At 41.6% G+C, this 23,628-nt stretch overlaps 2 protein-coding genes across 6 annotated transcripts in view; one reads left to right on the top strand and one right to left on the bottom strand.

Moving 5' to 3' along the window:
* Positions 1–21,924, top strand: part of CNN3 (calponin 3) — a 34,902-nt gene extending 12,978 nt beyond the window's left edge. The window contains exons 2-8 of one of the 2 annotated variants that reach the window (XM_077332954.1): positions 10,355–10,476; positions 12,187–12,253; positions 13,594–13,731; positions 14,162–14,278; positions 14,809–14,955; positions 15,874–16,189; positions 21,796–21,924. In XM_077332954.1, coding sequence (XP_077189069.1) covers positions 10,355–10,476; positions 12,187–12,253; positions 13,594–13,731; positions 14,162–14,278; positions 14,809–14,955; positions 15,874–16,189; positions 21,796–21,818 — 930 coding nt within the window. In that variant the 3' untranslated portion in view covers positions 21,819–21,924. Of the gene's footprint in view, positions 1–10,354; positions 10,477–12,186; positions 12,254–13,593; positions 13,732–14,161; positions 14,279–14,808; positions 14,956–15,873; positions 17,031–21,795 lie in introns of those variants that run through there. The other variant, XM_077332953.1, reaches the window with a different exon arrangement.
* SLC44A3 (solute carrier family 44 member 3) overlaps positions 21,864–23,628 on the bottom strand; it is a 133,616-nt gene continuing 131,851 nt past the window's right edge. For all 4 annotated transcript variants that reach the window (XM_077332951.1, XM_077332949.1, XM_077332950.1 and 1 more), the window contains one exon: positions 21,864–22,063. In XM_077332951.1, the coding sequence (XP_077189066.1) occupies positions 22,052–22,063 (12 nt within the window). In that variant the 3' untranslated portion in view covers positions 21,864–22,051. The remainder of the gene's footprint in view (positions 22,064–23,628) is intronic.

Here is a 23,628-nt window from a genome sequence, read left to right as displayed (position 1 = left end):
GCGACGTCCCTCGGCAAAAGACAACCCCACCCCGGGCCTCAGTAAAATTGTCAAGCGTTGACTCGTGCCTGGTGATAAAAAGGTTGGGGACCACTGGCCTAGCACACATTGTATTGAAGGATCCAACGGGCTTTCCTGCTAGTTAAACATAACGTGTAGTGCTTGTTCACAATAGAAATGTGTGGGTGTGTGACTGCATAATTCATGGCAATTATTTGTTGTGTTTGGGTTTGTCCTCATTGTGACTTGGATGCTGTTGACTTGTATTAATTTGTATGCATTACATGTATGTTAAGAAAGTAGAATAGAAAATGATTAGCCTGAAATCAAGAGCATACTGTATCTATTTAAGAAAACATTTTTCTCAAGATAGATGCTGACTCTATCCTTGGGGAACTTATACAGATTTTAACTTCACTACTTACCAAGCCTAATCTAAAACCTTTATTGTCAAAATTTCAGTCTAATAAATGGTTTGATCAAGAATGTGTGATGGTAAAGAAAAATCTATTAAGATATCCTAACGATTTCAAGCTTAATCCGTTTCCTTACCTTCAAACCATAGGAGGAGCCAAGATGGGAATCCTAGCAAAACCTAATTGTCCTGGTTTTCTTCACCTCATAATAGTGCAACAATTCTGTTCTTCACCTCATAATAGTGCAACAATTCTGTTCTTGAAATAGGAGGGACAATTGTTTTTCATGTCTGCAGGACAGTTAGTGTCTTTGCAATGGGGCATGAACTTTCCCTGGAACATGATCTGTCATGGAGCTCTAGATGGGGACTTCAAACAGGATGTAGTGCAGAAGTTATCTTATACCATTAATAATAATAGTACAATCTGGATTTACTTAGGTTGAATTTTCTGTTGTGGTATACATGGATTTGTTATTTTAAAAGCTTTTTAAAGGAAAAACAAAACACTTTCCCCATATTTAAAGATGTAAGCAGCCAGCATAAAGTGAATCTGTTAACTTGAGCTGCTAGGTCAAACCCATCTGGCATCAGGTAATTGTTTCTCTGTCTGCAGCGACTAATTACTTACTCTCGTACACTAATTGGAACTCTTTGAATTTGTATCACCGTAATTAATCCAACCAGTCCTTTTTTGGGAGCTCAGTCTAGACAAGTCCAGATTTCTCACAGCATATCACTTCCAGCAGATCTTGGATAACTGCTTTGTGTAGCTCCTTAAGAGATAGCTTTGATTTATTTACATTAATGAGAGTGTGTGTAGTGTGGTAGTTAAGACAAGGAATCATGATCTAGGTTCCCTAGGCACAAATCTCCTTCTGTCAGGCATGCACATAAGACACTACATTATACTTTCTGACGAGTCAGTCAAGCTGAAAGCCTCTATCCAGAGTTTCTATCAAAAGTCTTAAGTGTACTGCCGCCTTCTAATTGGAGATGTCAATGATTTATTCCACCTGGTATCTTATGCATGCAAAGCATCTACTCTACCACTGAACTATGAATCACTAGTGCAACTGATCAGCCAATGTGTGAAACAGAATGCCAGACTAGATGGACCACTCATCTGGCCCAGCAGGTCTTACCTTATGTTCTTATGATCCTCTTTGTGGTGATTATTCCAGATGGTTGCAGGGATTACTTAGATAATGAAGCAAACCATTTTGAGCTTTTAAGCAAGTTTAAATCATGAAACAATGAAGTTTGGCAGATCACTCCCTGAAGTCTGATACTAAAACAAAAAAAAAAGGGATGGGGGGGGAATTTATTTGATTTTCATACCACCCCTCCCTTCTGGTGGCCTCAGGGTGGTTTACAACAATAAAATACCATGATAAAACACAGTTTAAAAGTCTTAATATGGAAAAGGAAAAAAACCAGAACAGCCAGGAAGGTCTCCCCGCCCCTGCCTAAAAATCCTCTGACTACCCGGACCAGAGATCATGTAGAATCTAGGGGAGGGGCAAGGAGAAGAAGGGAGCCCCATCTAATTTCATGGGGTCAACCGCAAGCCTGGCAGAAGAGTGCTGTTTTGCAAGGCCTGTGGTATTTGACAGCTCCATCAGGGCCCGAATTTCAGCTGGTAGCTCATTCTACCAGGTTGGAGCCAACATTACAAGCAACATTATGGGAAGAAGGATGTTAATGTAGCATAAACTAAGTACAGAATTCACAGAAATTGAATTTAATTGGGTTATCTAATAACTGAAAGTTATTACTTACCTCATCAGGTGTTGCAAAGTCATCTTCATTCAGTTCTATGACTCCTCTTTGGGGAAAAATGAACTTTCTGTTTACGAGAAGCTATTCAAATCTTCTTTTGTAGCATGAAAAAGATGCCAGCCCTCTGACTACCTTTAATGAGAAGTGCAACCCTGTATATTTCCGGTATTAAATGTGCTGCAGAAGTGTGTATATGTAGTCGGGCTATGAGCACATACTGTACCTAAGCTATTTGCCTAACGTTACAGACACATGTCAAATAAAACACTGAAATTTCATGGCTTTTTTTCTAGTTTAAAACAAGGCTTGCAAGCTCAGCAGTATGAGCAATTCCAGAAGAAACTGCTGTGGCTTCATGTGTATGGATTGTTTCTGGCACATTATAAGTCACATGCTTATGTTCTTATTGGGGAATAATGCACTATAAAGTTAGAATCCAGCATTCATTACAACTGGCAGTCTGATTCTTTGGGTTGGCTTTAATAATATATAACTGTCTATAAGTAACACATAAGTAACACACGCTATATAATGTTCTCAGTGGAACAGGCTTCCTCGGGAGGTGGTGGGTTCTCCATCTTTGGAAATTTTTAAAGAGAGACTAGATAGATAGCCATCTGACAGAGAGGCTGATTCAAGGGGGTGGCAGGTTAGCGTAGATGAGTGATAGGGTTGTGGGTGTCCTGCATGGTGCAGGTGGTTGGGCTAGATGACCCAGGAGTTCCCTTCCAACTCTATGATTCTATAGAGAACTCAATTTTGGTTCTTGATATGTGTGTTTGTATGTGTGTTTGAGGTGCCTTCCCTACTCATTAAAGGTCTGCATATCTGTCCTTGCACATCTGTTTTTTGAATACCTAAGCTCCAATATTTTTTCTTTTTGAAATAAATTTTTCATTAAGCATAAGCACACACACTAGTACTATACTGTCAGTGTGTATTTTTAAAATAAAACTTTACCTGTGTATTTAATTATTTTGTTCTCTCAGCTGTTATACCTATTATTTTTGTTTTTATTAGAAGAAGAGTTGGTTCTTATATGCTGCTTTTCTCTATCCAAAGGAGTCTCAAAGCAGCTTGCAGCCGCCTTCCTTTTCCTCTCCTCACAACAGACACCCTGTGGGGTGGGTGAGGCCGAGAGAGCCCTAATATTACTGCTCAGTCAGAACAGCTTTATCAGTGCTGTGGCAAGCCCAAGGTCAACCAGCTGGCTGCATGTGGGAGAGTGGGAAATCAAACCCGGTTCCCAAGTTTAAAAACATACAAAATACTATAAAATTCCATTAATTCCCCTTGTTTCCAAGACAAATTTGAATTTTGTGGCTGTTTTCACCACATGGTGGTAAAACCATGTATCAGAACTGTCTCCTGTTCAGTCATTTAATTAAAAGCTGGTGAGAATTCTTTATTAACAGACTTGTCTACATATGTATCAAATTAATGGCTAGGTGTTTAGAATCTTTAATTTTTGCTTCCTTGTTTTTTAACATGCCAGCAAAAGCAGTTATGCCCTCCTATCTCCTTTGAAGTCAATGGGCTTAGAAAGGTTTAAGTGTTTAGGTTTATATGGTAAGTCTTCTTTTTCCGCATGTGACTAGCAACTAGTTCCATCCAGTCTTACAACTTGCAAACTTGTATATCCAGGCCAAACCTATGCTTACATAACATGTACATTTGCAAGTAATCAGTTCTTGGCAAGCTAATCGGCCACTTTAGCAGTCGATTTGCTCGCGGCCCGGAGGGGCCGGGAGGGGAAGCCGCAGCCGCCGGCATGGCGGCGGCACAAACGCGCGGACTGCTGCGCACACATGCTGCTGCGCACACATGCGCGTTTGTGCTGGGGCTGCCGCGTGTGCGTGGGCCCCCAGGCCACCCTCTCCGCCCACTACTCCACAGCGGTCCGCGGCAAGCGGAAGCTTGCGGACCGCTGCTGTAGCTCTTCACCCTCCTTGCTTCAGACAAACTAAGGCTGATGTAGCCTCCAACAGCTGTCCATTTGTTTTCTTGGCTGTCAACAAAATACCTAAGTGGAGTACAGCAATTACTGTTGGAGCACTGGAGGTGATGGAGCATCTGAGTTTGAGCTAACAAAACTATGAACCAGAGCTCTCAGAAGGCAGGTTACTTGCTACTTGTTTGACTAAGTCTTTTCAGATAAGCCCTGCAAGTCTGCTTGAGACACTTCACTCATTGTTGCTGTGAAGAAAATTTTTAAAGCTTCTTTACAAATCATACATTGCCTGGCTGTCTATCCATATGTTGTAATCCAAAGCAAATATTTGCGAGGGAACTCTGTAAAGTGCCATAAGGCTGATCCTTGGTTACTGGAGCTTGGAGAGGATAGAAGAATTTCAATGCTTTAAGTAGTCAGATCAAATGTGTATGAAGGTTGTGAGAGGAAGGGGGGGAGTTGATTTCGCAGAAACGACAGAATTGATGACATTCCTTGGCCACAATACTCTGAAGACAAACATTTTCTGCACTTAGTTCAACAGCCAACATTCTTTCTCTCCCTCTGTCTGAAAAGCCTCTTGTGATGACATGATATATTAATTATACCCCTGTGTTATTAAAAAAGGCTCCATCTGGAAATGGGGAAAACCCCTCAAATCCTTATAGAGACATATCATATCATGTACTTTTATAGATGGAAAACTAATCTCAAGAATGTGGTATGGCACACAATGACTGGTCTCCAGGCATGCATACACACAGGGACCATTTCTGCACTAGCAATATTGTTTGGATTATCATTTTTAAAGGGCCAAATTTTCAGTCCATTTCCACATTAAAATTAGCCTTTGCAGATGTAGACCCAAATAGTCCTCTGACTTACAGCACAATTTTGGAAATTCCTGGCTACAGCGATATCATTGGTCAAGGCAGAATCTAATTCAAGTCTGCCCAATGGAGAAATGTGTGCATTCAGGCTTTTTCCTGCCGTCACCATTTGAATCATTTGTGCATGTGAGTTGCCTCACTGCCATCCTCTGTCACCCCTCCCTTCCCCCTCCTTCTCAAAACATCAGCCTTTTAAAAAGATGGGTTATCACGTTACAAATATGTTTCTAGCAATAAAAAAGTGGCAGTCTTCCACGCCACACTGCATGGTAACCCACTTAAAAAAAAAGAAAAAAGAACACACTTCCAGTATACTGGGGAGGAAAGGGCAGGAGGCAATCAAGGGCACGGAATGGTGGAATTAAGGAGCACAACGAAATGAAAGGGGCAAACAAGCACCATTTTGTGAAAACAGGGAAAGGAGCAAAGCTTCATGGGAGGCTGCCTCCTTCCCACTCAAATGTGGGAAGCATATGGAGAATTTCAGCCTGGGAAATGAGGGGAGGAAAGCCCAAATGCGGAAAAGCCTAGAGTCGACTCACAATATCCAAAGAAAATCCAAAGCAAAGCTAAAACAAGGTATTTCTCCCAATGCAGAAACAGTCGTGGAGAGCAGCTTTTGCTAGGAGCAGAGTGTTACTTGGGCCCAGCTCTCCACTGAACAAGACCACGTGAGTGGAGACAGCTCCTGCTGTGGTCCAGTTCCTGGCTGCTGCGGTATGTGCAGGCAGTTCTATGTCTTATCCACAAAGTTATAGCATGGAGAGGGAGACGATGCTTTCGCTGTGATCCTGCAAAGAACTGGACATGCACGTGTCCTAGAAAAGTTGGGAATGTGATCTATTTTTCTAGCAATTTCTATTGCATAGTAGTGGAAAGTAGTATTTTTAAAACCACATAAGCAGCCCGTCTTCCACATTCAAAGCCTACTGTACTATGGGATTTTCTATAAAGCATAGGATGACCATCTAGCTTGCCTAAACTTCATCATTTTAAAATTGATTTGAAACAGATCCAGAGTTATTTTCAACCATATTGACTCACTATTGAATGCTAAAAATAAAGCATTTTTGTTAGATGCCGTATCTGAAAAAATACTTTACTGTGTTTCATAGCAACACTGTACAACCAAAGAGTATATAGTAAATTACTTTAAAATATTGGCTCAGTCTCTGCAGAGTTCCTGAGTCTAGGAAACTCTTGGCAGATTCTCATAATATCTTATCCTATTGCATTGTTCCTGTTACTTAATTATAAACAGCTATATCTTCCCCATTTCTCTTAATCACCATTACTAATGCAGATCAGAATCACTCAATTCAAAAGAAAAGGGGGGAAATACTCTTTAGACCATCCTTAGGCATTTCTGTTCTCTTGCTGTAAGGTATATTAAGGAGTTACAGACTCTTGGAGGTGTTTTAGGTGTATGCTTTTGTTAACAGGATGGTCTTCCAGAGATGAAGACTTATTTAAAATTCCCTCGTGTCTTTAAGCATAGGACATGATGCAAATGAGCTTGTTTGGTGATGTATATAATAAGCCAAAAAAGAATGCAGCAAAGGACTTGGTATTGTATGTCTTGTGTGCTAGGATAAGTTTATGTAAACCATTGCAATACTTGCTGAAGTTCAGAAGCTTAAACATGTAGGTATAAGTAAAGCAGAATACCTTTTATAGCAGCAGTTCTCAACCTTCCTAATGTTGCGACCCTTTAATACAGTTCCTCCTGTTGTGGTGACCCCAAACATAAAATTATGCAAGTGTTCTTTCACAGAAATTAAACCCAAACTGACCAATGGCATGAAGATCCATTGTTCATGATTGTATATAAATTGGTTATAAATTGTATATAAATTGGGGGGGGGGGGCTTCAGGAGAAGTGGCAACAGTGGCGGTGGCCACCCCACCCTGGCCAAGCTGCTCACCCTGCCGTGACCCCTGTGAAAGGGTCATTCGACCCCCCCCAAAGGGGTCCTGACCCCCCGGTTGAGAACCACTGTTTTATAGTGTGCTCTTGCACCTTTTATAGTCTACTCTAAGTCAGCTTAATTGAAGGGCATTTTGATTTTGGGTCAGTTCTGTGCAACAATAGGCCAGAGGGAAACTTTTTAGAGTTGAGGTTATACAAGGCTTACTGCCCTTTTTGAAGACATTCATGTTGCCCATAATGAATGCATGTATGTATAACTGTTATCTCTGGGCAAACAGGTTTTGCATGTTTGTGAAGCCCATATGCCTAGAGATATCAGTGAGAGAGAAAGGAGAGTGAACTCCATGGACAGTGGTAGATCTGAAACATCTTGTCCATCTCTAATCTTAAGCAACATCTTCTCTAGTTCTTCTGCTACGTATGTGACATTTTCCTACACTGATACAGTCTCTGTTAAGGAGCGTGTTTTCCCCACTGTGCATTGTGTCGCTTGGCTGCTTGATCTTTTACTAAACGATCATCCTTGTACTAAAAGATTATGGTGTGCATTTTTTTACATGAAGGGTATCACTACAAGAGCAGTAACATTAAAAAGTGTTAGTGAAACCTAAAAGGCTATTGCTTTAGGATAACAATGGGAGATGTTACTGGATTGTATCCTAACCTACTTTTCTACTTGAAGAGGGCAATGAAGTAATGAAAGGGAGTGATTTTGGCACTCCCACTATAGGCATACACCTTGCTTTGATGTCTCCAGGGGGTCCCTGACCCCCCCTCCCCACTCACAGATAAAAAGGTAAAGGTATCCCCTGTTGAAGCACCGGGTCATGTTTGACCCTTGGGGTGACGCCCTCCAGCGTTTTCATGACAGACTCAATACGGGGTGGTTTGCCAGTGCCTTCCCCAGTCAGCAGCACAATTATGAGAGGACACAGAAAGCTGCAGCAGCAGTGGGAGGCAGGAAAGTTCCTTACCATCTAGCACAGCTCTGCTATGAGATAAAATCTACCCCAAAACATCTACATTTTCACTTGGCGTTGTTATAATTCATTTACTGATATTAATGGGGGGGGGGAATGTATAGGTACAGAATTTGTACAGAATTTTGTGGGCAGGGAAATCCTCTTTTTCAGAATGCTGTCTTTCAGTGCACTTTCATCAGCTTTCATGTTTGTGTCATCTGCAGGAAACACAAATCTGGGGAGATGGTCTTTGATGTACAGAATATCCTTGTATTATTTATTATTTAAAGACCACCTCTCTCGGCCAGGTCAGCTCATGGCAGTTTACAATAATATAAAAAGATATAAAAACCCAGTAAAACCTGATACACTTTACTCAATGGATGACAGCAACAATCTATATCCTGCTCTCCCCCGCAGACCCTCAACTCTTCTGCTCGCAGTCATTGTGTCCCAGTAGATGACCCTAGGCAATGTTAGCCTAGGGGGATACAGATGTTAAGAAATGGAAGGGAGGGACCCGATCTTACCATCCCGGTCTCTACCCTGGCAGAACCCAGAGAACTCCAGAAGAGGGATAGAGACTGGCTTGCCTAAAGCTTTCTAATAACTTCATGGCAGTGGTCAGATTCAAACTGGGGATGCCTGATTCATACTTAGTGACTGTGTTATGCCAGATCTCAAGCTGTAATTACAGATGGACATTATACCTACTGTGCCGAGCTCAAAACATGTCAAATTTTAGCTTTGTCTACTGAATTCTTAGGGTAATTTACTCTTACCTTGTTTTCATGCCCCTTCTTAAAATTGGAGTGCACTTTCTTATAAAATTATAAACACAGTCCTTGTTAGCTTGTAATTGTTTTATCTATTTTATCTTGCTTCAGGTTAACCTTATGTTAACAACATTTGGTGAAAAGTGTACGATATAATAGAATGGTTATAGTATTTCAAAGAATTATATTTTTATACTTTATTGTTTACAATTATTATAGCACTGTGACTGTGCAGTCTAAAGGTTCATTTGTATGTTACCATGCGACAGTGATCCATGCGACAGTCACCTCCAGAATAGATTTCTGTAACTCGCTCTACGCAGGCCTACCCTTGTCCCTGACCTGGAAACTACAGTTGGTACAAAATGCAGCTACCAGGGTCCTCACTGGAACATCTTGGAGGGCCCACATCCAGCCGGTGCTGAGGCAGCTGCATTGGCTGCCAATTGCTGCCCGGATCTGGTTCAAGGTTTTGGTTTTAACCTTCTAGGCCATACGCGGGTTGGGACCCACATACCTGAGGGACCGCCTACCACTCTATGCCCCCCGCAGGGCCTTACGCTCTGCGGGTGAGAACCTGTTGGTCGTCCCCGGCCCGAAGGAAGCGCGCCTAGCCTCGACCAGGGCCTGGGCTTTTTCAGTCCTGGCCCCTACCTGGTGGAATGAGCTCCTGGGTAATCTGCGGGCCCTGCGGAATTTGTCAGCTTTCCGCAGGGCCTGTAAAACGGAGCTCTTCCACCAGGTCTATGGTTGAGGCTGGGGTCAGCGAATCAGGGACATCGCTCCCCCCCTAGGAGCTGGAGTGTACGCTACTCCCCTATCCTTTCCTCTTCACCTCTTTAATAATTGGGGGAGGGATGGGATTTTTAGCCGCCATGTTAGTAGATTGATGTTTTAATGGGAATTTTAATGGGGTTAGTTGTTGTGACCCGCCTCGAGCCTGTCAGGAGAGGCGGGAAATAAATATAATAATAATAATAATAATAATAATAATAATAATAATAATAATAATAATAATAATAATAATAATAATAATGCTATGGGTCAGTCAACGTCTACCTATGTTCAAAATCAGAAATCCCTTTTCCAAGTTGTAGATGCCTTAAATGAGAACAAAAAGAGATTTGCTTGAGAAATGTTAAGGAAATTCCTTAAGGGCCCATGGCTGCAATCCTAAGAACAGTTACCTGTAAATACATAGAATAAAATGGGACCTTACTTTTGAATGCCTAGGGTTACGCTGTGATTTGAAATGTACTGAATTTACTAAAATTTACGAAATAAGTACTTTTATTGCATCCTTGATCCCCACCCCCAAACCTTTGTTTGGGGATCTTTCATAAGGACAAAGTACATTTTACTATGTTGTGGGTAGAATGTGTACCACCAAGCTCACATCATATCATGGTCCCGAATATTTTAAAAGAAACTCTTTGGCTTGTGTAAACAGCGAAGAAATTACCATATTTGGTCAGATAAAGCATCTGAAGATTTAGTGATTTCATATTTACAAATCACTGAAACTGATGCCTGAGAGAGCAGTGGAGCAGATGCTTTCATAAACTATCCTTCCCCAGTCAAATGTAAAATTATTTTAATTAAAACTGGAAAAGGAAGATATTGAATTCCTTTTTTTTTTGTATTGCAGATTGCTTTAAAATATGATCCACAGATAGAAGAAGATCTTCGTAACTGGATTGAGGAAGTTACTGGAATGAGCATTGGGGCAAATTTCCAGCTGGGCTTAAAGGATGGCATCATTCTTTGCGAGTAAGCTGCATAATTTCATTCCATTATAGGTTGTTTTCCTCCATTCCTTTAATTTTTTTGACCCATGGTCCGTATTTAATCAGTTTTCAGAATGGGAAGAGGGAAGGTTGATGTGTATGGCTTGTTGTACAGGGTTTTGCCAACCAATGTGTCTCCTACACCAGTGGCCCCCAATCTTTTCCAGGCTGGGGACCAGTCCGTGGGGAGGGGAGAGAGAGGGAGGCCCAGGTCCTAGCGCGCCGGCAGGGGTAAACACGCAAGCGTGGAGCTGCCACGCAAATGCGCATGCGCAGAGCTGCCACGCCTACATATTTGTACCTCCCTCTCCCCCCATCGCTCCGGTGTAGCGAGCACTGCGGGGGAGGGGAGGGAAACATAGCAAGCACTGCGCTGCAAGGGAGAGGGAAGCACAAATGTGCAGGCACGGCAGCTCCGCGCCTGCACGTTTGCCCGCGCCGGTGCCTCCCCTCTCCCCCGCAGTGCGATGGGCTCTTCCCTTCATAAGTGAGCTTTCATGTAGACAACCATTCAGATGCACAGCAGAAGTGGTGCAGCTGAGGGAAAGTGCTACTATTCTCCATAGTATATATACTGCTCCTAATATAAGAGAGCCAGTTTGGTGTAGTGGTTAGGAGTGCAGACTTCTAATCTGGCATGCCGGGTTCGATTCTGTGCTCCCCCACAGGCAGCCAGCTGGGTGACCTTGGGCTCGCCACAGCACTGATAAAACTGTTCTGACCAAGCAGTGATATCAGGGCTCTCTCAGCCTCACCCACCTCACAGGGTGTCTGTTGTGGGGAGAGGAATGGGAAGGCGACTGTAAGCCGCTTTGAGCCTCCTTCGGGTAGGGAAAAGCGGCATATAAGAACCAACTCTTCTTCTTCTATAAACTGTTAGTGTAAACAAATAAGCAATTTTGATTTAGCTGCCTGCCTATGAAAGAACTTGAAAGTTGCTACTGTTTTGTCTAATTATTTGATGTTTGTATTATAGAAGCACTAGCTGCAAATCCCATTCCAAAGAACGGGCTTTGAAAGGGCTTCACCACTGCTGCTGCGGCCACCTACCCAGGGCACGCCAAGCATGGCCAAAGCGAGCCACGGCCCCTCCCCCCAGTGACCCTGTGGCTTCCTCGTGCGCCATGATTAGCGGTGCGTGGGGAAGCCCCCCTCGGTGGCGCAACGGCCCTCAAAGAGGTGGCAGTTGTGCTTGGTGGGCTGCAGGCAAGCCATCCTCATTCCCCTCCTCCCTGCCACTGCGGGCGCTTACCTGCGGCAGAGGGACAGCGGACAGGCCCCAGCCCTGTCTGCAACACAGCGAGAGATCTTTCTGGGGCCAGGGGCAAGGGAGAGCCACCCCCCCACACCGGCTGGCCCGGCTGAGAGCCGCCCCTGGGCCCAGGAAGTCCTCTTACCACATCTGCAATGTGGCAAAAGGCCTTCCCAGCCCCAGGGGCAGCTCAGGTGGGTGTTGTCAGGGTGGGCCACTCAGGGCAGGCCGCACCCTGATTGGCCCTATTCCATCTCGGACAGCCAGACTGGGTCCACCCCAGGGCCAGTTTCCCTTTTATATAAAGAAAACCATGGATAAGGATGGTTGGCTAGCTAGGGTCTTCTTTTGCTCAAAAAAGCAGGATGTAAATAAATAAATACATTTCGACCTCAGAGGTGCTACAAAATGATTAAAATAACTGCATCTTAATTTTTACAGGCTCATCAACAAATTGCAGCCAGGATCTATAAAGAAAATTAATCAATCCAAACTAAATTGGCACCAGGTAAACAAAATAATATGCCGCATAGCTGTTGCAAAGAATTTACTTTGAAGACAAAATGTATTAATGAAAATGTACAGTGAAGGCATGTTGTAATTATATATTGTCAAGTGGATAGAAATTGTTCATCAGTTAAGGTAAAGTAGCAATTAATGGTCAAATAGTGGGAAATTTTTTCTTTTTTGATAGAATACCATTGAAGGTGCTGCACCTGGGGTTTTGTGTATGGGAGTAGGATATCAAGGAGGTAAGCACTGCTTGTAGGAATTAGAGAACTGCCAGCTTTGTGTAGAACTTTCTCAGGCTTAGAGAAATCTCTACCTCTTGGCACATGTCCCTTTTTTCCCCTTTCCCTTGTTAGAGCTATGCACACATTAAATTGTTCATAGCCCAGGGAATCTGACACTTTGTACTGAAGTACAAAAGCAAACTGCTTGCTCTCTCCCTTAAATGTTTGGTGCTGTGGGCTTCCAACACTATCACTGTGCAATCCCAAGCAGAGCTCTTCTAAGTCCATTGCTGTAAAGAGACTTAGAAGGGGCATTACTCTGCTTAGGGTGGTATACTCACACAAATTAACAACTAGGACATTAGTAAGAGAGCATAGATGAATATGCCGTTTCTGGCCAACACAATGAAGCTCCAAATAGATACTGCAACAGGATAGGTCATGGAAATAATCATGAGGAAATCTGTCTTATGCCTTGAAAAAATGTGGATTTAAATAACTGTAGAGAATAGAGTGATTGTTGTATTTCACATCAGGTTTGAGAGATCTGACCAATGAACCTCATGAACTTTTAAGCCTCCTCAAAAATGTTTTTGTTATGAGGGGAGACAGAGATATTTTAAACAGGTTTTAAAAAAGTGTTAAGACTACCAGTGCCTTGGATTTGGTCAGGCCCTATATGAAGGCTTAATTTAAAGATTGGAAGGAAGGGATTCGATTCTCTCATGGCAAAAGAAAACAGCTTGAACCTAAGGGCTTAGCTATGTATTAAACATAGCCATATGTCATAGAAGCCTGGTAGACCAGTCAGCATGTCCAAGCTGAAACACTAACAATTCCTAAGATCCATATACTGAATCTCAAACCTATAGAATCATAGTTAACATAGCTAGCAATTTAATGCTGTTACTGGAATCGTTATATGGAAATGTTACATGAAATGTTATAGACGTGGTTATCATTTGTTGAAACCACCTACTATTGTTTTTATTTGATTTCATGAATTATGCTGTACTTCCCTATGTTTTATGTAAACCGCCCCGAGCCAGCAGGGAGGGCGACATAGAAATATAATATATAAATAACATTGGTTCCTGTATTTGTTTCATTTTAGCTGGAGAACATTGGAAATTTTATCAAGGCCATTCAACAATATGGCATGAAACCACATGATATTTTTGAGGCAAATGATCTTTTTGAGAATGGAAATATGACCCAGGTTCAGACGTCACTGGTAGCACTAGCAGGTCTGGTAAGTACTTGTTGTCATATGGAGAGACCAGTGCATAACTGAGCTACTTAGAAGTGTATGCCTGGTAATTATTATTAATAATAATGTTATAGGGCATAGCAATAAAGAATGGGAAATGCTTTGCAGTTACCTTTTTTAATGTACAAAATGTCTTTTCCTTCCATGGTATCAAATCTCATGAACTTAATCTATACCCAAAGAGCAGTTGTCTTAAATCAGACATGGGTGAAATGAAAGACCAAGCTTAGTTCATGCTTAGGGATCAGCTGTCACCAAATTAACCAGCTGCCCAAACTGTATACAATTAAGGATTAAGACTCTTGATTTAGAGTTCAGCCAAAAGGCAGAGGTTATTAGGTATCTTCAAGTCAAAATGTTCCATGTCGCAGACATATACACTAAAAATACTGTTATATGATGATTTCTCTAGGCAAAAACCAAAGGTTTTCATACTACAATCGACATTGGAGTAAAATATGCAGAAAAACAAGCAAGGAGTTTTGATGCAGGAAAACTTAAGGCGGGGCAAAGTGTGATTGGCTTACAGGTAAGGCTCAGTATGAAATTTATGCTAACTCAGATTGCTTACTTCAAAGGGCAGTGGACGTGTGGTTCTTACATCTCATTCTCAGTTCTACTAACGAGGAATCCTTTTACCAGATGCCAGCACCTGCCTACAAAACTTGTGCTCTTTGCCAGGGGTAGTCAACTTGTGGTCCTCCAGATGTTCATGGACTACAATTTCCATGAATTGTTGCGTTTGCTGGTAGGGGCTCATGGGAATTGTAGTCCATGAACATCAGGAGGACCACAGGTTGACTACCCCTGCTCTATACTAATCAACGGCATTTCCTGTATCAGTGCCTTGAAAATGGCACTGTTAACTCTTACCAGCAGAAATGCACTAGGTTTAAGATGTCACAAAATCCCTTTTTAAAAACGGTGAGACCTCTTCACTTTAGCTGCAGACTGGTCCAATTCATTATTCATTGCGATTAAGTCTTTTTTATTTAGAACTATTCATTCTGGGGCTAATTTTCTCCTGAGTCAACTATTCTATATGCCCTGTCTTTCCAGATGGGAACCAACAAATGTGCCAGTCAGGCAGGTATGACTGCCTATGGGACCAGAAGACATCTCTATGATCCAAAGATGCAAACTGATAAACCATTTGACCAGACAACAATTAGTTTGCAAATGGGTACTAACAAAGGAGCCAGTCAGGTAAACAAAATTATCCTGCAGTCTGTATTCTGATATTGGAAACCGTATTTTATAGCTTCATTATTGGCATAGGCATAGCACAGTTATTTCAGAAATCTACAATTTGCTACTATACAAATGAATTTGATTGATCTTTGGACTTGCACATTCCTTCTCTGCCAGGCAAGATAATGAATTATTTCCCCTTACATAGCAAATCTGTCTCTAAATCACCAGATTGTTGTTTGAGCTTTTCCTGCCAACAAGAATTTATGTGATTTGGAATGGCAGCTAAGATGTAATGCCAAAACGTGTGCTCACAAGAGTCATTCATTAGGTGGCAGAAGGTAGGGCAGAGGAGGTTGCAAGCCTGAGGCTCACTCCTGTAGCAGTAAATGAAGGTTTGCTGTTAGGTTACAACTTATTCACCATTCAGATCAGACCCTCGTAGTGCAACAAAATAAATTTTCAAATGCCAAATCAATGTTTAGTTCTTCAGTTTGATCTCAGGGAAGGGGGTGGGTGGGGGTTAGTAGCCCTATGAAGAATTGTTTTTTAAGAGCTGGTCTTTTCACTCAGAATGTGAAGAAGAACAAACAGCAGAGTTCCTACCTAATTTCTTCCCTTGCCTTGTTATTTGGTAAGGAAATGAAGAGATTAAAAAAAAATTGAAGTACAGATTGATTTTTGTATCATGTACCCAAGGCAACTTCTTATTGGACTTACTATTCAATTTTCTGAATAAAAGAATATCTGCAAGCACCTTCCTGGATGCTCGTTTGGGAGACTTTATTTTTTTCAAGATTAGCAGCTTAATCAGTGTCTAGCAATTTTTAATCCATACATGTTACCCCCTTGATCATTCATTATTAGCCACAATTCTTTATTGAAAACCTGTATTCTATTTGGCTTTTTTTTGAAATAAACATTTCTTCTCAGGCAGGGATGCTTGCACCAGGGACCAGGCGAGACATTTATGACCAAAAGCTCACATTACAACCCATGGACAACACTACAATTTCACTACAAATGGGCACCAACAAAGTGGCTTCGCAGAAGGGGATGAGCGTGTATGGGCTTGGACGACAAGTGTACGACCCAAAGTATTGTGCTGCTCCAACAGAGCCCATCATTCATAATGGAAGCCAAGGAACAGGAACTAATGGGTCTGAAATCAGCGATAGTGATTATCAGGCTGAGTATCCAGATGACTATCACGGCGAGTACCAAGATGACTATCAGAGAGATTACCATGGTCAGTACAGTGACCAGGGCATTGATTATTAGGGTTGCCTCGAGTTAAAAAGTTCAGTATTAGTTTATTATTTTATTCAGTAAAAACGAAACTAGCCTTGTGGAATTGTTACCCATCCTCTTTACACATTATGCTCATGTACCTAAGGTAAATATTGCCTTACATAACATTCCTTTTTCCTTTCTCTGCCCTTTCTTTCTCTAGTTGCCTTTAGTGCTGTAACAGTTGCAGTCTACAGCATAACAAATAACTGCATATGAAGTAAAAAGGAATACTGTGAAGGGGAGTTCTCTTATACAGCCAAGTCTTTTAATAAAGAAAAACTATGCATTTTTTTACAATCTTGTTCTGAAATAGGCATTTTACATACCATATCAAGCCTTGTTTTTTTAAAGAAACTTTTTATTTACAGTTCTATTTTATGGAAGACTGTAAAAGACTTTTGTGCATATTGCTGATTGTGGTCTTTGCCACAAAAACTATGGTTGTAGCTTATTACTGAAAAGGGTTTTTTGGTTTTTTAAATTTCCTCCATGCTTGCTTGCTAATGTTTGAGGTTACATTAGACGCAATAAATGTGCTTTGTGATTGTGTGTGTCCCATTCCCTCTTCTAAATTGACCAAACTGATAGAAAGAGCTGACTTTCTTGAAAGAGAGCTCATACACAGTTCTGAGCCCACAGAGGTCCCTATGTTTTGATGGTGCAATTTTAAAAAAATTTTCTGTGCCATAATGTATCCATGTAGAATTGCCTTTTCTTTGAATTTGTATTTATTGCCACATTTCTCATCATAAACTGATCCTGTTGTATTTTTTATAAATAAATGTTGGTTTCTGGAAGGCATGTGATAACTCTGAGTTATTAAATAGAAAATATAAACAGCAGAAGTTGTCCTTGATATTCTGGCAAACATGTTAAACAGATAGCCTGCTCATGGGAACTGGCCAGCGGGGGCGGGGTGAAGGGTGCCAAATGTAGCAGTTATGAAATAAGGTCAGAAGCTAAGGAAGGTACCTGCCCCCTCAATTCTCTATACTCATGTCTCTGAATGCAGCAGAACAGACTGCATTCAGATATAACATGTAGTGCCCATGCTGACACAATCCCTCCCCTGCTGCTCCCCCACAAAATGCATCTGTCAGCTGCCCTCACTCAGCACTGCAGAAGTGTAGTTTCAGTGGCCAGGTACAAGCCAAACCTAGTATCACAAGGCAGGGCTTGGATCTGTCCTGGCCCTCAGTAGTCATAGGACATAGGCTACTGCTCCTGTCATCTCGTCTGCTATCAATTCTCACCTTAGGGAATGTGCACATGGAACACAATCCCCTGCTTTTAGCAGCTGGCAAGCAAACTAAGGCTCTCTCACATCCAAAGGAATGACGAAGTTCACAAGGCAAAGGAGGAGAGTGTTTAAAAAAATATCAGAAAGGAAAACAGTGCAGTTTCTCCTTCTCCTGCTTTTCTCCTCCCTCCCAGTCCACACTGTTAGTATAAGAAGAGCCCTGCTGGATCACATCAGTAGACCATCTAGTCTAGCCTTGTTCAACTTTTTTACCATTGAGAAACCCCTAAAACATTCTTCAAGCTTCGAGAAACCCCAGAAGTGGCCTGATCATGCAGAGTATGGTTGGGAAGCATAGCTGTGCACATGCCCACCTGGGGCCCCTCCTCTTCCTAACTCTCTAGGCCCATGATTAGCCATTGGGGGGGGGGGAGGCAGGTCAACATAATCATGCATGGTCATATCAGCCTATAAATTTTTCACAAATTTTAAAAATGAATAACAAATTAACGCCAGCCATTCGGAAAACCCAGAGCCATCAAGAAGCCCCAGGCTTTCACAAAACACTGGATGAGAAAGCCTGATTTAGTCCAACATCTTCTCTCACACAGCGGCCAAAGAGTTCCTCTGGATAGCCAACAGGGCATAGAAGCTGAGGCCTTCCCCTGATGTACTTCCCAACTGGGATTCAGAACATTAGTGCCTCTGAAGCCGATTCTGCACAGTAGCAGCTGCACGAGGCCACTGGGGGTGTGTTGCTGAGAAGCTGCACACTCCGCAGCAGTCTGTGTCCACACAGCCCTGTTGGCCCCTGCAGTGGGCTAGAGAAATTCTGTGTTCCCTTAGCCCAGAGCTTCTGGGGCCTAATCTGCACCAGGCCTGGGAGGGTAGCAGCCAGGCGGAAGTGGGAATTTGCCCCACTTCCATATGGCTGTCCTCTCGGCCTTTTCTGCCTATCCAGAATAGGACTGAAAGTGGAAGTTCTCCTTAGTCACCATGACTAGTAGCTACTTATCCTCCATGAATCTCTAACCCCATTTTTAAAGTTGTTTATTCCTGCAACCATCACTGCTTCTTACGGCAGCGAATCCCACATTTTAATCATTCTGTGTATCTCCTATTATCTGTCCTGAACCTATTGCCCATCAACTTCACTGGATATTCTCAAATTCTTATCGTGTCCCACATTAGTGGTCTCTTTTCTAAATGGAAAAGTCCCAAACTCTTCAGCCTTTTCTCACTGGAAAGGTGCTCCAGCTCCCTAATCATCTTGGTTGTTCTCCTCTATTCTTTCCAGCTTCAAAATGTCTATTTTTAAGATATGGTAATTAGAACTGTACACAGTGTTCCAAATGAGGATACTCAATAAATCTGTACTGGGGCATAAATCTATACCATATTGGCTATTTTATTCTGAGTCTCCTAGTAATCCCGAATACAGAGTCTGCCTTTTTCACTGCTGCAACACATTGAGTTGACACTTTCATTCAGCTCTCCACTATGACCCCAAGATTTTTTTCCCTCTCTCATCAAGTTCAGACCTCATTAGAAGTTGGAATTTTTGCTCCCAGTGAGATTAATTTTACACTTGCTGACACTGAACTTCATTTGTTACATTATTGCCCAATCATCCAGTTTGAGGAGGTCCTCACCATCCTGAATAATTTTGTGTCATCTGCAAACCTGGCCATCACACTAGTCACTTCTATTTCCAAATCATTTGTGAATTAAAAAGTATCAACCCCAAAACCCATCCCTGTGGGACTCCACTGTTTACTTACCTCTACTGTCGTTTAACCAGTTTTTAATCCGTAAGAGAATCGATTCTCTTATCCTATGACTGCTAAATTTACACTGGATGAGGTACCTTATCAAAAGCCTTTTGAAAATCCAGGTACATAACATCTACTGGGTCACCAATGTCTACATGCTTGTTCACTTACTCAAAGAACTCCAAAAGGTTGGTGAGGCAGGACTTCCCTTGCAGAATTCATGAGAATTTTCTCTCAGCAGGCTTTGTTCGTCTATGTGACTAACAATTCCATCTTTGATTACTGTTTCTAATTTGCATGGGACAGATGTTAGGCTGACTGACCAGTAATTTGCATGGGACAGATGTTAGACTGACTGACCAGTAATTTCCTGATTCCCCTGTGGATCCCTTTTTAAAAACTGGTGTAATATTTGCTATTCTCCATGTTTCTGGTACAGCAGTTGAATTTAGTTACATGTTATGGGTTAGTTATCAACATTCCATTTGGCTCATTTCTTCAGACTCCCTTCCTGAAAATAGTGGCTGTGGCTTGGGTGCATGCCCTATACTTTCCACAGTGAACACAGAAGCAAAAAAGTCATTGAGTTTCTCTGCCATCTCCCCATCTTCCTTTAACGATCCCATTATTCATTTGTCATCCAAAGGCCCCACTGCTTCTCTAGCTGGTCTCCTGCTCCACAGATATATTTTTAAAAATGATGTTAGTCTTGATGCTTTTAGCAACCTGCTCTTCAAAAATCTTTTTGCATGCCTAAATTATTGACTAGCATTTTGTCAGATCCAGTGCTCTCTCCTGTTGAATTCATTGGGGAAGATATTCAACTTTTTAAAGGAAGTCTCTTTACTTTTTATAGCTTCCTTCACTTGCATTGTTATCCACACAGGTCTTTTTAGACTTAGCAATACTTTCCCAAGTCTTTGGAATGTATTCTGTTTGTGCTTCAATTAGTGTTGTTTTAAATAGCTTCCAAGCATCCTCTAGGGATTTGACTCCATTGTGTTTCCCTTCAGCTTCCTTTTTACTATTCCCTTCATTTTCATAAGGTTTCATCTTTTGAAATCAAATGTCAAAGTTTTGGATTTTTAGGGCTAACTTTCCATTGACCTGAATGCTTAATTTAATAGCATTGCGGTCACTTTCCCAGTTGGTGTAACAGTCTCTACATCTCTTCCCAGGTCCTGACCCACTCAGAACCAAATCCAAGATCACTTTCCTTTTCTCTGTTTTCCTGGCCTCACAACTCATCTACAACAGAGTCATGATGCACATGTGGGTCTTGGCCTACAGCTTCAGAACAACCGTTCTTGTTGGGACAGCTCTGTGTAAGGCGTGCTGTCCCTTCAGCTAAATCAATTTCCTCTTGACAAAGTCCTTTGTGTATCTCTGAACTCCCCTCAGTGTATTTTGAGCAGGATGTAATTCTGTCCTGTTTTTTAATCTCTGATTTTACTTTTGTAGACTCAATACATTCAGACAAAATCCTTTCTTTTTGCACACAAGATACTTTACTACGTATGTCTTCTAGCAGCCATTACCTCCTGCCATTTCACCAAATCACTTAACATACCTTTGTTTCATCTGTACAAAATGTATCCATTCTCTCTACTATGCTGTTAGCTAGAAATGGAGAAATAATTAGGCACAAATACTGGCTTTCATTTGCTGACTGTAGGTTTTATCAATAAAACTTTCTTAGCATTCAGAAGAATACAAGGGAAGATCTACTTGCAGAGTGGGGATTATGTTCCCATCTTTGCACAAAAGCCAGTGGTGTTGCATCACAGGCCGTTTCTGAAATTTTTATGGTGTCCCATCATATTACTTATGGGCAGAAAAAGATCTGTTGTACATTTCTTCTATTAGGGACATATTAAGGATGTCACGGGATTGCAGTCTGTGCTTTGTATGTCACATTAATATCTGTTAAAATACTATTACTATAAAAATATTAAATTTCCACATTGACTGACTGACTATGCATTATACAGATGGACTACTTCCTCTCTAGGAAACAGATCAGTGGCATTTTCAGTGATATTCCCATGTGATGCAATGGAATATGATTCTCTTTGTGGCAATATTCCCTTGAGTATAAGAAATACAGTGCCCACAAAGAAATGTCTAGTACAATGAGGTCCTGTTCCTGTGAAAACTGCCTAGGAAAAATAAAAAGATAGCGCATGTTTCCAAACTTTTGGCCTTTAGTCTTAGAGCTCTGTCTTGTGTGACCATCAAGTCTCCTTGGCAGGATGCAATGGTCTGAAAGTATCTTCTTTAGTGAAACCTGCAGTAAATGAACCTGTCTTTCCACTCAGTAAATGAACTTTCCACAAAAATACAGGAGGAGTTATTGTCACTGTATGAAGCATGATCCCCGTAACAGCTAGTTATTTCACTGTCACATGGATGTATATAACTAGCACAGTTTGTTAATCTTAACTTCTGATTAGTCACAATTTAGATATTTTCCAGGCCACTGATGTTAAATAAGGCTGCATTGCATGCATAATAGTTGCTGAATCACCTTCATTGTTTTTCTTTCCCAAGGTGCCTTTACCATGTCAAGGTGAAACCACAGAGCTAACAGCAGAGTTCTTTGTGAACACAATTTCATTTTAAAAAAATTTAAATACTATTTTATTAAAACCATGTGTGCTGGAGGAATTCTCTACAAAAGGAGATTGCTTTTAATCATCTCTTCTAGTGCAAAAGGTACAAACCAATTTGGGAGATAATTTCTTTCAAGTCGCTGGTAACCTTCATTTGATTTTTGTCTCAGTTTTCCACATACAGTACTGCCATCTCAGGTTCTAGTCTGTAATCAGTGGGAGGGAAAGGGGAGATAATGCATAAAATTAGCCTTAATGGTAATATAAGTTTTGTAAAATGATGTGTAAAGCAAATAATGGGATATAAAGGAAGGGTGGGACAGAGGTTACAGTTCTGCACATTCCACTAATGTGTGCGTATGTATATATATATATGTGTGTGTGTGTACACACACACACACACACACAGGCAAAAAAAGCCTGAAGATATCCACATAATGTAAAAACTAAGCACAGCCACTCATAAACATAATAAACTTAAAACCACACATTCCAGACTGGCAGACCAGCTTATTACTTCCATACACCAGAAAGTTCTGAAAAAATATCCAAAGAACTAAGCCTGCTAGAGTATATTTTAAAAATCCAGAAATCTGACTATCTGAACAGATTTCTGTCTCTTGGCATGAAATAGTTTGGCAGGAAAAGGATAACTGCTACTGTAAAACTTCTCTCAGAAAACCCTGCTTTAGTAAGCATTCAGTATTTAAAAAAAAATTTCTCAATTATGCCATAGACACACAATTTTAAAGAATATCACCAAATATTCTTATCCAGTGTTGCATATTTCCCATGGCCTGTCATTCATGCCACTTCAGAAAGCAAAACAGAAGGAGCAGTGAAACAAACATTGACTGCTACTTAAAGAAAAACAACTTGATCTCTGATGAATGACGCCAGCAGGTACAGAGTAGAGTTTCAGCCTTCTGGATCTGAATGCCTAACACCAGATTAAGGCAAGTAAATAAATACCAATTGGATCTAGTGGAAGAGCTCGCAGAAAGAGTTAGCAAAGTGTCTCTTGCTCTGTCTTCTCCAAGCATCCTAGATCAGGAGACAAGCAAAATGCACAAACCTACCAAAATTATTTCTTACCCGCAGCTATGAAATATACTTTGTTTACATGTGGTCACTCTATCAGAATGTAACATGATGTTCTGGGATTGCAGGGAATTGTTCAGCATGTTTGTTCCAGGTTTAGCCATGGAGTCTGCTTATCATGACATGGCTTAGTTCAGTACCGAGATGAAAATTAGAACTATTGGGATTTTCCCACCTAGAAAAGGACTGGGGTGTGAAAGGGGGGACCCTGGCAACACCCCCAAGAGAGGTTGCACACTAGCTAACAGGAGGAGGGAAAGGCATAACTGGGTCCTGAGGCCCCATAAAGAGCTAAACCTACCAGTATTATACTCCTCAAGAGGAAACAATGCCTTATAAGTAGAAACCTCCATGGGGTAAAGACCAACAAAGGTGTAGATGAACAGTGCCAGGAAATGGGCATGCAGGGTGAAGGGAGAGTTCAGAAAGGCAGCTGGTAAGGCTTGGGCAGTGATATTCCTGGCCAATAGAACAGCAAGTAATTATTACCAGTTTACCAGAGAGCCAGTTTGGTGTAGTGGTTAGGAGTGCCGACTTCTAATCTGCCATGCCAGGTTCGATTCTGCACTCCCCCACATGCAGCCAGCTGGGTGACCTTGGGCTCGCCACGGCACTGATAAAACTGCTCTGACCGGGCAGTGATATCAGGGCTCTCTCAGCCTCACCCACC

The sequence above is a fragment of the Paroedura picta genome, chromosome 4 (genome assembly GCF_049243985.1).
Source record: "Paroedura picta isolate Pp20150507F chromosome 4, Ppicta_v3.0, whole genome shotgun sequence".
NCBI classification, from domain to species: Eukaryota; Metazoa; Chordata; class Lepidosauria; order Squamata; family Gekkonidae; genus Paroedura; species Paroedura picta.
Note: the sequence above shows the minus strand (reverse complement) of the source record. Positions and strands in the feature narration are given on the sequence as shown.